Raw genomic sequence first — 14,508 nt, forward strand, 5'->3', positions numbered from 1 at the left:
CTGATAACCTCTATGCAAAGAAGACTGCTCTGCGTGAGGCATATGGTGGGCACCTGCTGAACATTTCCGAGCGTCCTTTTATTGTAGACAGCCTACAACACACCTGTGCAAGATTCATGTGATCTAAACAGCATCTTGATCCGCCACACCTGTGAGATGGGATGGATCATCTTGACAAAGGAAAAGTGCTCACGAACAGATTTAAGAGAACATGAGAAAAATGACTCCATTGTATATTTTGAAAGAGTAGTATGTCTTGAAAAATTAGAGCAAAAGCAGAAGTGTTGCGTTTGCATTTATAGTGTCCTATAACTGCAAAAGAAGAGGCTCACAAAGATGGAAAAACTGGTGCTGTTTTGCCCTATATCAACCAGTCACATTTGGCCCAGTCACAGCATTCACTGCAGCTCAAAGTCCAGGTTATAACAACCTTTTTTAGTCGCTTTGCCCTGCGCGTAACACGTTGACCTGCTTGATTAAGTGCAAAAAAGCATTGGAACAAAACAACCAACGTATACCAACGTTATACCTTTGTAATGAAGAATCACCGTGACCCTAATGATAACAAGCCCGTAGTCCTCTTTGCCGTCTGAAGTTCAGGTCGTGCGGAGAAGGTTGGGGTGAACCAATGACGTGCACAGACATTTTGAGGGGCAGGTGCTCAACCACGACAAAAGGGCAACTCCCCCATCCCACTCCCATTTTTTTTTTCTGTTTTTTCACTTTTCTGTTTCACTGTTTGTCACTAGTGACGCTACCAGACCATTGATTAACATGTCCAGTTATGTGGACCTAATGATAAACTAGACTTTAGAGGACGATGTAGGACTATCACATTGCTCTGCACTCAAGATTAGCACAAATACAGGTAAGTAAGTGTAGTAAAGTGGCAAGGTGTTGGGTTAACCTCACAACATAAGTCTCACAAAAATGCAGAGGCAGAAATAGAAAAATAGGACTTTTATTTTGTTTTAAAATTCATTGTTAAAATACCACTTCATCAAATTCCGCCCCTGTCATTTTTATCAGTGTCCCACCGATACACTCGAACAGAACAAGGACTTTAACTGGGACATCGAATAAAACACTTGACTGAAGAGTCTGTCTCCTTTGGTCAAGCCAATTGTGTCCAGTTCCATCTCCCAATGGTCTCGTTGAAGGTTCCTGCAGCATCTCATTTCTTGTTGCCATCGGGGAAACGTTCTTTTCCAGACTAGGCACTCTTGACCACCGTACCAGCCAAACTGAACGATTGCTTTAAGCCTTCCATTGGGGTGTGGGAACAGCCTGCTTAACTCTTCCGCTTCGAATGGTCATCAAAGATTCCTGTTGAGGAGCAGTCTCGACTTTGCTCCTCTGCCGCCAGCTTGTGCAGGAAGTACTGGTAGGGCCACTTTGCTGTGGAGTTCCAACCTTATCCCGCGACATGCTCACTGCTGCCTTTGTTTTGCTCATGTTACAGAATTAAAGTTATTCCTATACTGAATACGCTAAACCTACAAAATTGGAAATTCCTCAGCCCACTTCAACATATCTACACAGCCTCTGATTGAGAGCTCCTGCCGACAACGCCAATTGTAGTAAAGTGGCAAGGTGTTGGGTTCACCTCACAACACAAGTCTCACAAAAATGCAGAGGCAGAAATAGAAAAATAGGACTTTTATTTTGTTTTACGATAGGAGTTTGAATAAATAGGTTTCTCCATTAAATTTCCTTTATTTTAATTTTAAAAATTTTGATCGGACAGAATGGACTGGCAGTAACGCAGCTACATAAACAGTAAGGTCTATGCTATTGGTTTTAAACCAATCCACTAGCTGAGTTCAAACACATGCAAACTACAAACCCAAATTAAAAAAGGCAAAAACAAGAGCAAAACAAAAGACAGCAGTGGCTGGCTGCAACACCATCATCCATACCTTGGCAATAAACATTTCTGTTGCTGTGGGACTCTCTACACTCGGTCACATTTATAGTGACGCTCCAGCATATGGCCTCGTGGACCAGCAGCACCTTGACAGGGCTCTCCACACTCCTTCCAACCATTCATGCTGGCAGCACGAGTGGACCAGCAGCACCCACAATGCCACCAGCCATGTACACTCACACCTGTATAGGCTTGCCCTGATTACAGCACCTGTGCAGCATGGTGCATTCAAGTTCCGTTGGTAAAATTCATTGTTAAAATACCACTTCATCACATAAGCAACGGTACTATAGCCTACACTTAAAATATCTGGTTTGTTGAAAATATCTTGAATAACAATAATCCTGGGCAGTTCGTGTTCCTGTGCTCCTCCCACAGTGTCCAGAACCCAGGCACCTCCTCTCCCTTCTGTCTCCTTAGTTCAGCTCACACAGCTCTGGCCCTGGTCTACCTTCAGCCCTGACTTAGTCTGAGTAATAAAGCTCATTTTCAGAACATTTTATAGCTCGACAAAACAGAACCACGAAAGTTACTGACTTGTTACCGCTGATTTTGTCCTGATCTCGACACGAGCGGTGGCGCTGACGTCCTCACCCTGACGGCCTTTTCGTTTCCTTTTCCCTTTAATATTCCAGTCGGGTCGCGCTGGCTCGTTCATAAAGTTATCGACTTTACTTAGTTTGCTTTACTCCCGTGTCTCCCTAAAATAGGCTGCCCTTCTGTGATCAGGAGCGTCAGCGCCGCGAGGCAGAGGAGGAATGAAGCGCGATTTGAAGTTGTTGAACAAAACGGTATTAAAACTGTATTTTCAGCACACATTGGCTTAGTTGGGCAAACATCTAAGAACAATAAAAGAAACAACACTTAATATTGGGGAGGGAAAAAACTGGTCTTGAGAAAGGCACTTAAAGGGCACAGGGCAAAGGGGCAGGTGCTTGAGCACCACCTGGGCTCTATCTGTGCATGTCCCTGTGACACAGAACAAAAACAGGCACAAGGTTAAACATCTTCTCTGTCAGCACATATAGACTAGGATCTAATTATTCTTCTCATAATCAAGTCCAAAAGTGGTGGCAATACTCTCAAAATATATGTGTGCTATGCTGAAAGGACTTTCAGCCATATGATTAATATGGCAGGTTTAAGGACATATAATTATGTTATAGATTTTCTGCTTGGAGATAACTTTCACAAACTGTCAATCTTGCCCTTGCCCTTAATTTGAGATTATGAATCTGCCATCAAATTCTGAAACATCAACACAACCTACAGTTTATGAAAGTTGCAAAAAAGACATCAGTTCCATTTCAATTCCCCCACTCCCCATATTGTGCTTTAGTTAACCATGGCATAGCTTTACAAACCAGACATTTAATTTCCCTCCAGAAATACCCCTCGCAGTCGCAAACTAACAGGTGTCCCATCCTTTGTGTCTCGTGCATTTGAATAGAACAGCCCCCCCATGGCCTCCCTCCCTCTTCCATGCCTGTGCCCCAAACCAGACAATGATGGGTGATTCCCATGAATATTAAATGCAGCTATATTCTCTGTGTTTTAGTCTGATTTGTTTGGACCGTGCACTTTGACTTTGGGGAGGCGGGGTTATAGACATTTGTCACTCTGACGGAGGCTGCTGACCTTTGGCCTCTTAACTCGTCTCAATATGTTTTCCTCACGCTGATTTGTTATGATCTCTTTTCACAAAGGTCAATGGATGTTATGACGCTAATCATGCAAATCATGGCTTCAGGGACAATCATGGCGTCATAGACAAACAGCTGGCCTTGGACACATTTATTTCACTGAAAACTAGCCTATATGAATAGCCCATGTACATAGGCTATATATAATTTCAGTATTTTGAACAGTAGGTTAATGAAAAATACATTGCGAGAAGATCATGAAACACAGCCTGAATTGTGTTTCTATTTTGGCCAGATGTTTCTGATATTGCATGTGAATCATGATTAATTATTATATGTGTGATTCTGCAGCATGATTGGATAAGTAGCCTTTATGTTTATGGGCAAGAAAACTACTAACAACAAATCAAATCATTCTGTGACCCCGCTGTTGTGCCTCCCTGGGGGTCGAACACCCGTGCATTAGTTACGTATACTTTGTTATGCTTAATCCACTGACTGTACTGACTTTTTGGTCCACAATAGAATATAATTTGCCAGAGAGAATAAATGTGTCTTTAATCTGATGAACAGGTGCATATGTTCTGCACATGACAGTGCCCTGTGAGGGGCCCATTAGGACAGATGGGGGGTTGATCCGACCCCTGCACTTTGTCACTTTGTTGCTGTTCTCTCAATCGTGTTAACTACACTTCCTCAGTTCTGAAGAATGGGCCACCTGTCATAATGGGTAATCATACAATATGAAATGAATACAAGAATTGTAAGAGTGTGACACAATGTTTTCCACAGATGGATGGTTGACCTATATCGCTTTAAGTCGTTTTTCATTTTATTAAAAGATGTAGATGCATGATCATTTTTCTGCCTGATAATAATGAACGTCCATTGCTAAGGGGCTTGGTTTCTGACGCCCTCTAGTGTCCGGTTCCTTGCCTGCGCATAGGGGGCGGAGCTTGCGCACAGCACGGATTGAGTCCGGAAGCGTCGCGTCTCTGTTCACTCTCCTCCTAACCTCTCCAGTCAGTCCTGCCCACAGCTTGGAGGTGACAATAAACAACATGCCACATTGATTTTATGGGTCTCTTATCTGTGGCCGAGATATAACCGTTTTATAGAAGTTTCTAAACAATATGACGTTCAGACGCAAAGGGAAACCAGGAGTCGAGGAGTTTAGAGGCTTTGAGTAAACTGAGCAGATCCAGTACACAGTGTCGTTCACCCCAACCTTCTCCGCACGACCTGAAGTTCAGACGGCAAAGAGGACTACGGGCTTGTTATTATTAGGGTCACGGTGATTCTTCATTACAAAGGTATAACGTTAGTGTGTTTTGTTCCAATGCTTTTTTGCACTTAATCAAACAGGTCAACTTGTTACGCGCAGGGCTAAGCGACTAAAAACGATGTTATAACCTGGACTTTGAGCTGCAGTGAATGCTGTGACTGGGCCAAATGTGACTGGTTGATATAGGGCAAAACAGCACCAGTTTTTCCATCTTTGTGAGCCTCTTCTTTTGCAGTTATAGGACACTATAAATGCAAACGCAACACTTCTGCTTTTGCTCTAATTTTTCAAGACATACTACTCTTTCAAAATATACAATGGAGTCATTTTTCTCATGTTCTCTTAAATCTGTTCGTGAGCACTTTTCCTTTGTCAAGATGATCCATCCCATCTCACAGGTGTGGCGGATCAAGATGCTGTTTAGATCACATGAATCTTGCACAGGTGTGTTGTAGGCTGTCTACAATAAAAGGACGCTCGGAAATGTTCAGCAGGTGCCCACCATCTGCCTCACGCAGTGCAGTCTTCTTTGCATAGAGGTTATCAGGTTGTTGATTTGAACAACGAACACAGATGCGTTTGATTGATGGCATTTTGCACAGAGATACCACAACAACATCCTGAGGGCCATTGTTGTGCCATTCATCCACGACCATCACCTCATGTTGCAGCGTGATAATGCACGGCCCCATGTTTGCAAGGTGCACAATTCCTGAAAGCTGAGAGCATGCCAGTTCTTGCATGGCCAGCATACTCACTGGACATGTCACCCATTGAGCATGTTTGGGATGTATGTGACTGCATGTTCCAATTCCTGCCATTACCCAGCAGCTCCACACAGCCATTGAAGAGGAGTGAACCAACATTCAACAGGCCACAATCAACAACCTGATCAACTCTATGAAGGAGATGTGCACTGACCGTTTTGTTGACTCCCCCAGATCCTTCCAGTAAAATAAAACTCAACATTTCAGTGTCCTTTTTTATTGTAGACAGCCTAAGGCACACCTGTGCAATATTCATGTGGTCGAACCAGTGTCTAGATATGCCACACCTGTGAGGTGCTCTCTAACACAGATTTAGACAGATTGATGAACAATATTTTAGAGAAATTGATCTATTGTGCATATTAAGAGAGTGCAATGTCTTTGAGCGCATCCCATTAAAAATGAGAGCTAATGTGATGGCCTGTTTTTTTTATAATACAGCACCACCACGTTCTCCAAGTGTCGACATTACATTACACTATCATTGCACAATGACACACTTTGATTCACAATGTAAAGGAGGAGGGCGGTTTAGATACACTCAAAAGCTAACGGTGTTCTGAAAATGATGTTTATCTGATGTTTGCAGAGAATTTCAGAAAAAATGGATCTCAAACAGTGCACTGTGCAGCTGTCTGTTCAGCCATCCCGAGCTCTGGTGGATGAGAAGTTTAAAGTCTTGGTCCAAAAGGCTCCTCCTGGGGCTCAGTTGACCGTCCGCTCCCATCACCACAGTGAAGACAAACACGACTGGGAGGCTTTTGGTCACTACATCTGTGACAGCACAGGAGCACTTAACTGTAAGAGACTGCAACAGGTATTCGAGAAGAAAAACATAATTTTTCCAAATAATTTCTCTTACTGTAAATATATTGGCAGTGAGTGAGGACCCCAGCCTCGGTGGGACATATGTAGGAGTTGAACCAATGGGATTACTGTGGAGCCTCAGAGCAGTGCCAGGGAGCAAACCAGGACTCAGGTCAGACCTACGATGAACAATGTGTTAAATTGTTTTTTGTACTTTTATTTCTTTTTTTTTTGCAACGGTTCTCTGACCACTAAAATGGGTCCGTAACACCAAACACCTGAAGCTCTCACATCCGATTGCACAGCCGTAACATTTTCTTAAAGCAGTACTAAGTAACTCATGCCCCTTGAGGCCATATGCACCACTGCAGGTGTCGTAGCATGTTGCATTTTTTACTCATTAATTTTCCGAGAGAGTAAATACTACGCTGACAGAAAAGACAAAGGGACAGAGGGATATTGCACATCCAATTACACAATGGAGAAAATTTCACTCAAACTTGGCTATAAATACTGTTTAAGCAGTGCTAGCCCACAGCCTGTTAGCTTCTTCTTCGTGATTCCATTAGTGTATATTGGTGGCTCCAACCCGTAGGCAGTGAAGTTGCAAGCACGGTTTTCTGGCCAGAAACACCAGGGGGAGATGAAAGACCCTCCAATCATCCCATTCACACTTGTATTACCCCCAGAGGGACTACCAAAAGGAATTATTAAGTTAAACAAGTTACTTATTACTACTTTAAGCTGCACCAACAATGTATCCATGGTAATGAAAGTAATGACATTGGTTGACTATTTTTACTGCATAAGTTCATCAAAAATACAAATATTCTGGTCTAAAATGTACTCGGTGCAGTTTTGGCTGAAATTGTCCACAATATTTTGAGCTAAGTTTCACACTGTATCCAATTTATTTTTTAACATGGAAAAAAATTACCCCTAATTTTTCCATTTGTTTACAGATCTTAGGAAATGAAATATGCACAGTTTCTTTTTCTTTTCTTTTTCTTTTGTGATTTCGGCATTCAACATATAATATTAGGACCTTTAAATGGCATTTAAAAGCCTTAGATTGGATTTGCTGTGTATCCTTGCTTGTCCGTAGAGCACACCACCATACAAAGGGCAAAGGGATTACACATATTATTTTCAAACATGTCCTTTAAACTAATAACCTTTTGCATATAAGTATTACTTATACTTACACAGTAGATTTACTGAAAATGCTCTGTCTTTCTCATAATGCTTCAGGATGAGGAAGAAGAGTGTGGAGACTCCTATGGAGGTGACGGTCTCAGTTTACCCGGGCCACCTCTCAGAGGGCTTCTCAGAGCAGAGAGCTCTGGCTGCTGTGGTGGTGGAGCGCTGGTACATGGCTCCTGGAGTTCGGAGGATTCCAGTCACAGAGCACAGCCTCACCGCTACACTCTTCCTCCCTCCAGGTGAACCTCCTTCTGTAAGAACAGTGTGAACCTCTGCTCCTTTCTTGGTCACAGATACTATGTTTTGTTCAGGGCCTGGACCGTTCCCTGCCGTCCTGGACCTCTGGGGTGGAGGTGGGAATCTAGTGGAGTATCGAGCTTCTTTACTGGCCTCTAATGGCTTTGCAGCTCTGGCCCTGGATTACCTGACCAATGAACTCACAAAGACAACCGGGAAAATGGTGGAGAACGACTACTTTGAGGTAATTTGAATCTGACCTCTTCTTAGTGAAATATAGGGTGACTGAATGTTCTGTATTGATGCAAATTGGAGCCATGTCTCGCGTTTTACTCTCTGCTGCACAAACTTTATTTCAATCCTCAGACTGGAAGAGAGCGCACGGCAGCAGCCTCTGCAGACTGTGACAGTCAATAGCTTTGACGTGTTAGATCGTGTCTGATTAAATATTCTACTCTAAAGCCCGCCTCTCACTTCCTGGAACTCCAATGCAGAGCAGACTCTCATGAGAAACCCTCTGTCATGGTAAACTAGTGATGTGAATTAAATGTTCACTGACAACTGCGCCTGGATTAACTTCATTGTTATAGAAAACTTGAGCAAAAATGCTTGATGAATCTTTCAAGATCTGTCAAGAACTATTTGAAATGACCTCAAGTGACCTCCAGAACAGCCTGTGATGTGCTAAACTTTAGCAAGTCTTGTCAGTGGTATAACTTTATATCTTTATGACTGAATCATTGTCCACAATGAAATGTTCCAATATGGACTTTACACAGAGCCACATTCAACCATAAACACGCGAGTGTCTTGAGATCAGACAGTTCAACTTGTGTAGAGGTGGTTTGAATATTCAGTAGTGACAAGCAAGGCCTATTTTTTCATGCATTAGCTACCGAGTCTTTAATGTCATCTTTTATAGGCGGCCTTTAAGTTCCTGGAGCAGCACCCACAAATAGTGGGCAGCCGGATCGCCATGTGGGGCCTGTCATTTGGTACAACTATGACTTTAAAAATGGCTGTTTACTCAAACGTCGTGAAGGTACTTGAATGAGTCAATAAATGATTTAAAATAATAAGATAAAAAAAGATCCATGTTTGTGTTTTTGTCAAAGAAACACTGAACACCATTCTATCAATTTTGTGGTTCCTCAGCTCAGGTGTGCAGTGTGTTACAGCGGAAGTCATATTCAACCTATCGACGGCAATGTTAAAGAAATTATGGAGTACATGCACAGGTGAGTTACAATATCCAGTTGCAAATCACACTCATTATTCTGGGGCCATCGTGTAACAAAAATCAATCTTGATTCAGTAAAGAAGAAAATACTCGCATCACTGAGGATCAGGAGGTTATCTGGCGTGACCTGATCCTGCCCGTCCCCAAAGACCCTGCATTAAAAGTTGATGTGAGTATGAGTCATAGATTACTAGAAGAGTAGAAGTACTAAACAATGTACTCTGTATGTTCTCTCCAAATTACTCTACATTGAAACACATTCAACTTCCCTGGGCAATAAAGGTTTAGAGATGCACGTAGCGTTTTAGATCAGTAAAGGCACATACAATGACTCACTTGTGTTTCATTGTGTTGGTGTGAAAATTAAGTCGCTGCTAAGTGTTGTTTGTCAAAATCACAATTGTCGGTTTAGCAAACAAATAAAATATAAAACTATATACAGTATATATAGTTTATATATAGTATCTATAGCTAGCTGGCAGTGAGCTGCTACCTTACTCATCATGCACCAACAAGCCAAGCCATGGCGACTAGAGAGTAAATGGTTTGGCGCTGGATCACATCTGCTCTACTGTTAGGGGCGACACGCAGAGCACATCCCAGGATTATCTAAGCTGGCGTTGCCATAAAGTAAAGTACTGGTTAATAAGATTCTGGGCCAGATCTTGTGGTTCATAGCGCAGGCTGTAGAGAAGACGAGTACGCAGACGGGTGGTGCTCCTTGCAATCTTCAGTGTCATACCTTGTGCAATAAGTGGGCAGGACTGGAGGGGGGAGAGACTCGCATTGCGATGTTGTGGTGCCGCCCCCTCCCCATGCTTTCCCCAGACCTGCGGAAGGCGGTGGGTTGCGAGGGGGGGGTTCTCTTGTACACGCGTAACATGCGTGATGCAACGCGCAATGTTTAATAAAGATTAAAGAAATAAAACTGTCCCTCCGCTGCTGCAGCCACTCGCTGCAGATCCAAGATGAGCGGGCGGGGAAAGAGAGGCAGCAGCCTCGCGTTGGACACCGTTTGAATGCGCAAAGTTACGAAATGTACAGGATTTAAATGATCAGAAACTGTCATCGGCTGCGGAGCAGTTGCAGACTTATGCAGCAGTTGCAAGAAAACTGTAGCGTATTGGAACATTGTGTGGAACACACATGCAGGATTCTTAGAGCGGCTCAATTTGAAAAAAAAGAAAAAAAGAAGTTGCTTTACGCCCTGTAAAATGCGCTTCTTTCTTTTGGACTGAGCTGTGGCTACACAAGGAGCATCATCAGGAGGTAAAGACTGACACACAATGGAAATGTCTCCTTAAAACTCAGATTAGACCTGGTGTTGTGGCACTTGAAGGCATGTGTGGTTTATTTATGGAAAACTGTTGTTGTTTTGGTGTAAGGGGTGTGCACGTTGATCTATCAAAGTAGGCCCGTGCGTAACCGACGCTCAAACAGACTTTTCTAGTCAATTTCGCTTTTGTCTTCAATTGTGCTGCTTGTAATGAACCACGCCTCAGTCGGCCTCTTTTTCTTAAATAATATCCTCTCCCTAGTGGCGCAGCCTTTAGCGCAAAACCTGCGCCACATGCAAGATCGCGCGTGCACCACGTTGCGTTTAGAGTTGCGCACGGACAGCGCCAGTCACAAGATCTGGCCCAATGGGGTCCAAGCACCCTCTTCTGGTCTCAAAAGTAAATCTAACCATAATTGTTTGTATAAGTTGTTAGTTACTTCTTCCAACCCCCTTTGAGCAGTACAGCACTGAATATTTCTCTTGTTTACGGTACTTTTTCATTTGCATTATGTATTCTTATACACATTTACATTTAATTAGATAAATAATGCATAAACAAGAATTTTAGAGGTACACATTTTTGTGATTAATGACTTTTTCACACAAACCAAGAATGTTGTTTAAAAGCTCCATGTTGGATGAGAAGAGTCTTGAGAAATTAAACTGTAATTAGACAATAAGATTCGTTGGAGTTAGGTACATGGTAGATGACTGATGATGAATTGTGATGGAGTAACCATAATTTTCGGCAATTGAGGTTAGTTAGTTATAGTCAATGATCATGTGTCGGTCTGAAACATGGTTAAAATGTGATAGTAAAACTCACTCAGTCACCACCACAGACGTGTCTCTCTTTGTTCAGATGGGACGTGTACAGTGCCCCCTGCTGGTTGTAGTTGGTCTGGACGATCAGAACTGGCCAGCCTATGAGTCTGCAACGGACGTAAGTTTACAGCATTTGAGATTTAGCATGTGTGATATAATGTAAGACACTTCCTCGCATTAATTTGATTCCGTATACCGACTGAAGTAATTTTCACTGGTAATTTTGATTATTTCTTGTCAGATGAAGGAGATGATGGAGGAGGCAGGGAACAGTCACCTGCTCACTCTGCTCACATATCCCAACACTGGTCACCTGATTGAGCCTCCGTACACCCCTCACTTCCGGACCAGCATTTTTAGATCAGTCCAAAGTAGGGAATTATGTAAGTAAAACTAAGGCTTACATATTCTTCTACCAGCTGGGTGAACACATAGACTCGAAAATAAACTCCACACTAAGCCAACCAGAAAAGCAACACCTTATTCACACTTAAGCTTCAGTCCTGTGATCCTGAAAATCATTTATTATTGTCATTTTCCAGTCATGGTGCTGTGGGGAGGGGAGACTGCGGCCCATTCTCGAGCTCAGGAAGACGCCTGGAGGAAGACACTGATGTTTTTGAGAGAGCATCTGTGTGACAGGAGAAACTCTGCTGTCACCTCCACGTCAAATCTCTAGAGTTCAGGATGTGATGTCATAATGATGATGCTAAAATACTAAGAACACATGGACACTACAGTGGGCAGATTGTATTGAAATCTAAATTGAAATGGAACCTCAAATGAAAGGATAATTCAAACAATAACACGAATAACATTGCAGCTGCTCTTCTTGTGCTGTTATGACATCACACGCTCTATAGCAGTAGTAAATCTAAATGGAAATAGAACCTTCAGCATCGCCAATTATGTGGCAAATCAATGAACAACCAGGACAAATTTGAAATCAATACATTGTATGTCCTGTATTCTAGTGTATTTTCAAATGATTTTTATATTGTATCTAAGTTTTTGTGCCAAAAACGACAAATAGTTCACATTTGTCTCCACTCTGCTGGCCGTAAAACCACTAACTTCCTTTTTATTTTATTTGTTTCACTTTTTAAATGCATTCATAGTTTTTAAAAAGCCACGTGGTTAAAAATATGACGCCTCCCTCAGCGTTCTCACATGGGTCAAAGCAATTTTTTGAAAGGAAAAAAAATATGAAACTCTTGGAGGCAGGTTTTTAAGTTGTGCAAAGGAAGTGAAAAGCTACATTGGAATCCTGCTTACCAAGTGTCTTTTGGAGTCACCCCTGGCCACCTTTAAGAAAGACACGGCAGATGATAGTATTGTTATTGTGGACATTGTTGGTGTGGCACAGTGACATCATGGACTATTATTAAAAATGCAATGATGTCATCTCATTCTAAAATATAGAAACAACCTTTCGCCTTACAACAGGTGAAGCACATTTTAAGTTTATCTTACCAGAATTCTAAAGCACCTTTGGCTCGAGGCTATTATCACATCATCTTCAAATCCTGTTTAGTTTCCTCATTAATTTGATGAAACTCCCCTTTTGATCAGACATAACCTCAACTTCAGTGAAATCCATTTGACAGTTCAGCTTAAGATGAGCGTCCGCCTCATCCGGTGGAAAGGCAAATTTACTCCCAAAATAACATATTTGGGGTGGTTTGACACCGACAGTCCATTACCCTTTCGGTTTAGTGTTCTACCCTCGGACATTTTCCCGGGACACTTGTGTATTCAATAAAAAATATGTAATTTAAAAATACATTGTGTTAAATGTATGTGATGATGTCATAATGTCAGGTGGAGGGCAGGGGCCAATACAACCTATGGGAGAAATGCATTTTTGTTAGAAATCACCACAACAAAAATTAACAAATGTTTTTACTCATCAGTATTTGACAGTGATTGGATTGGGACACTCTTTCTACTCGACAACGTCACACATGTTTTTTTAATATTGTCACCAATTTTGGACGCCTTTATGAGGAAATAATTATTATAATTATTATAATTATGAAATAGCTTTCATCATGACACAGAAAGGAATTCCTGTGGCAACATCTTTGGCACATTGTGTTCTTGTGAATGTTCCTTTTGACTGATTTAAAAGATATTTCTGAATAAAGAATCTGAAATAAGCTTAGTAAACTGTATATTCAAAGCTATATATGAAGACGATGATTAAATAATGTTACGGTTAACGCGGATCTACATTTAAATATAAAGAAATATATAATAAAAAAGGTCAACTATATGTTTCAATCTGCAAAACGACAAAGATGACCAGCCCACCCAGGTGTACAAGATGCAGTTGTTAGAAAATAAAATTAAACCGTTGCTTATCATTTTGGGTCATGTTGTACAGTCGTACTATCTCTGTCATAGCCTTGACTGTGGTGCCAGGCACCTTCACTCAGCCACTGTATGTTTTACTTGTGTATCAGTATGATGCTAGACAGAGGGTATTCATCCCTCTTGGAAGCAGAGACAGACTTGAATGATAAGACTAGCACAATATCTCGAGGTCCCGCACCGAGTGCAAATAAGACATCCAGACTCCTGCCTATTTTTCATCTATCCTACTCACGTCCTGCATGGAAGGGGCGTGAAGCCATCCTTGTTGGCCCTCCACATCAGCTTACAGGCCTCTCCCTTACAGCTTTTTCCTATCCTGGCCACTACCCCATCATGACAAAGTGAAAAAAAGATTATAATTTTTTTTAAGGATTTGCAGATGTATTAAAAATAAAACAATATTGCATGTACAAGGATTCACACCATTTCATGTGACAAAACTGAGCTCAGGGGTGCATCCCTTTTCCGTTGATTGTCTTTGGGATGTTTCTACAACTGTAGTCCACCTGTGATGAATGAAATGGATTGATCTCATGGGCGTAGGTTTTGTAGATGTGGGCACTTAAGGTTTGGGAGAGGATCGCGTAATCAAAGTAGAAAATCTAATTGGCCCATGTGCCCTTTTTCAATTGTTTTCTCATTTCTCTTAATACAACTTGAAAAACATTAAAGCAGAACAATGTAACTTTTTACCTTAATAAATCCTTTTTTCGTATGGTTCTGCTTGCCTGGTAGCTCATGAATTGACAATTTTCCTGGTTTAGGCTAAGTCAAGGTCTCAAATCAAGAACTGATTAAACACAAATAAATCACTTCCTCATGCATAATTGATATCATTGATGTTTATTGATGGGATCCGCATTAGCATAGCAGGGCTGTCGCTATACAGTAGGGGGCGACATGCACTTTGGTTTGGCCT

At 41.8% G+C, this 14,508-nt stretch overlaps 2 protein-coding genes across 2 annotated transcripts in view; both read left to right on the plus strand.

Moving 5' to 3' along the window:
- Window positions 1-14,508, plus strand: part of pclaf (PCNA clamp associated factor) — a 379,199-nt gene that overhangs the window by 130,781 nt on the left and 233,910 nt on the right. The gene's annotated exons all lie outside the window — the stretch shown is intronic.
- On the plus strand, window positions 6,226-11,892 carry LOC306971323 (peroxisomal succinyl-coenzyme A thioesterase-like; the record flags this gene model as incomplete). Its single annotated transcript, XM_079567562.1, has 10 exons — window positions 6,226-6,422; window positions 6,502-6,601; window positions 7,681-7,871; window positions 7,944-8,113; window positions 8,792-8,911; window positions 9,025-9,107; window positions 9,185-9,278; window positions 11,251-11,331; window positions 11,455-11,596; window positions 11,756-11,892. The coding sequence occupies exons 1-10, from the start codon at window positions 6,227-6,229 to the stop codon at window positions 11,890-11,892; spliced, it is 1,314 nt and encodes a 437-aa protein (XP_079423688.1). The 5' UTR covers window position 6,226.

Source organism: Gobius niger (assembly GCF_951799975.1).
Source record: "Gobius niger genome assembly, chromosome: 12".
NCBI lineage: Eukaryota > Metazoa > Chordata > Actinopteri > Gobiiformes > Gobiidae > Gobius > Gobius niger.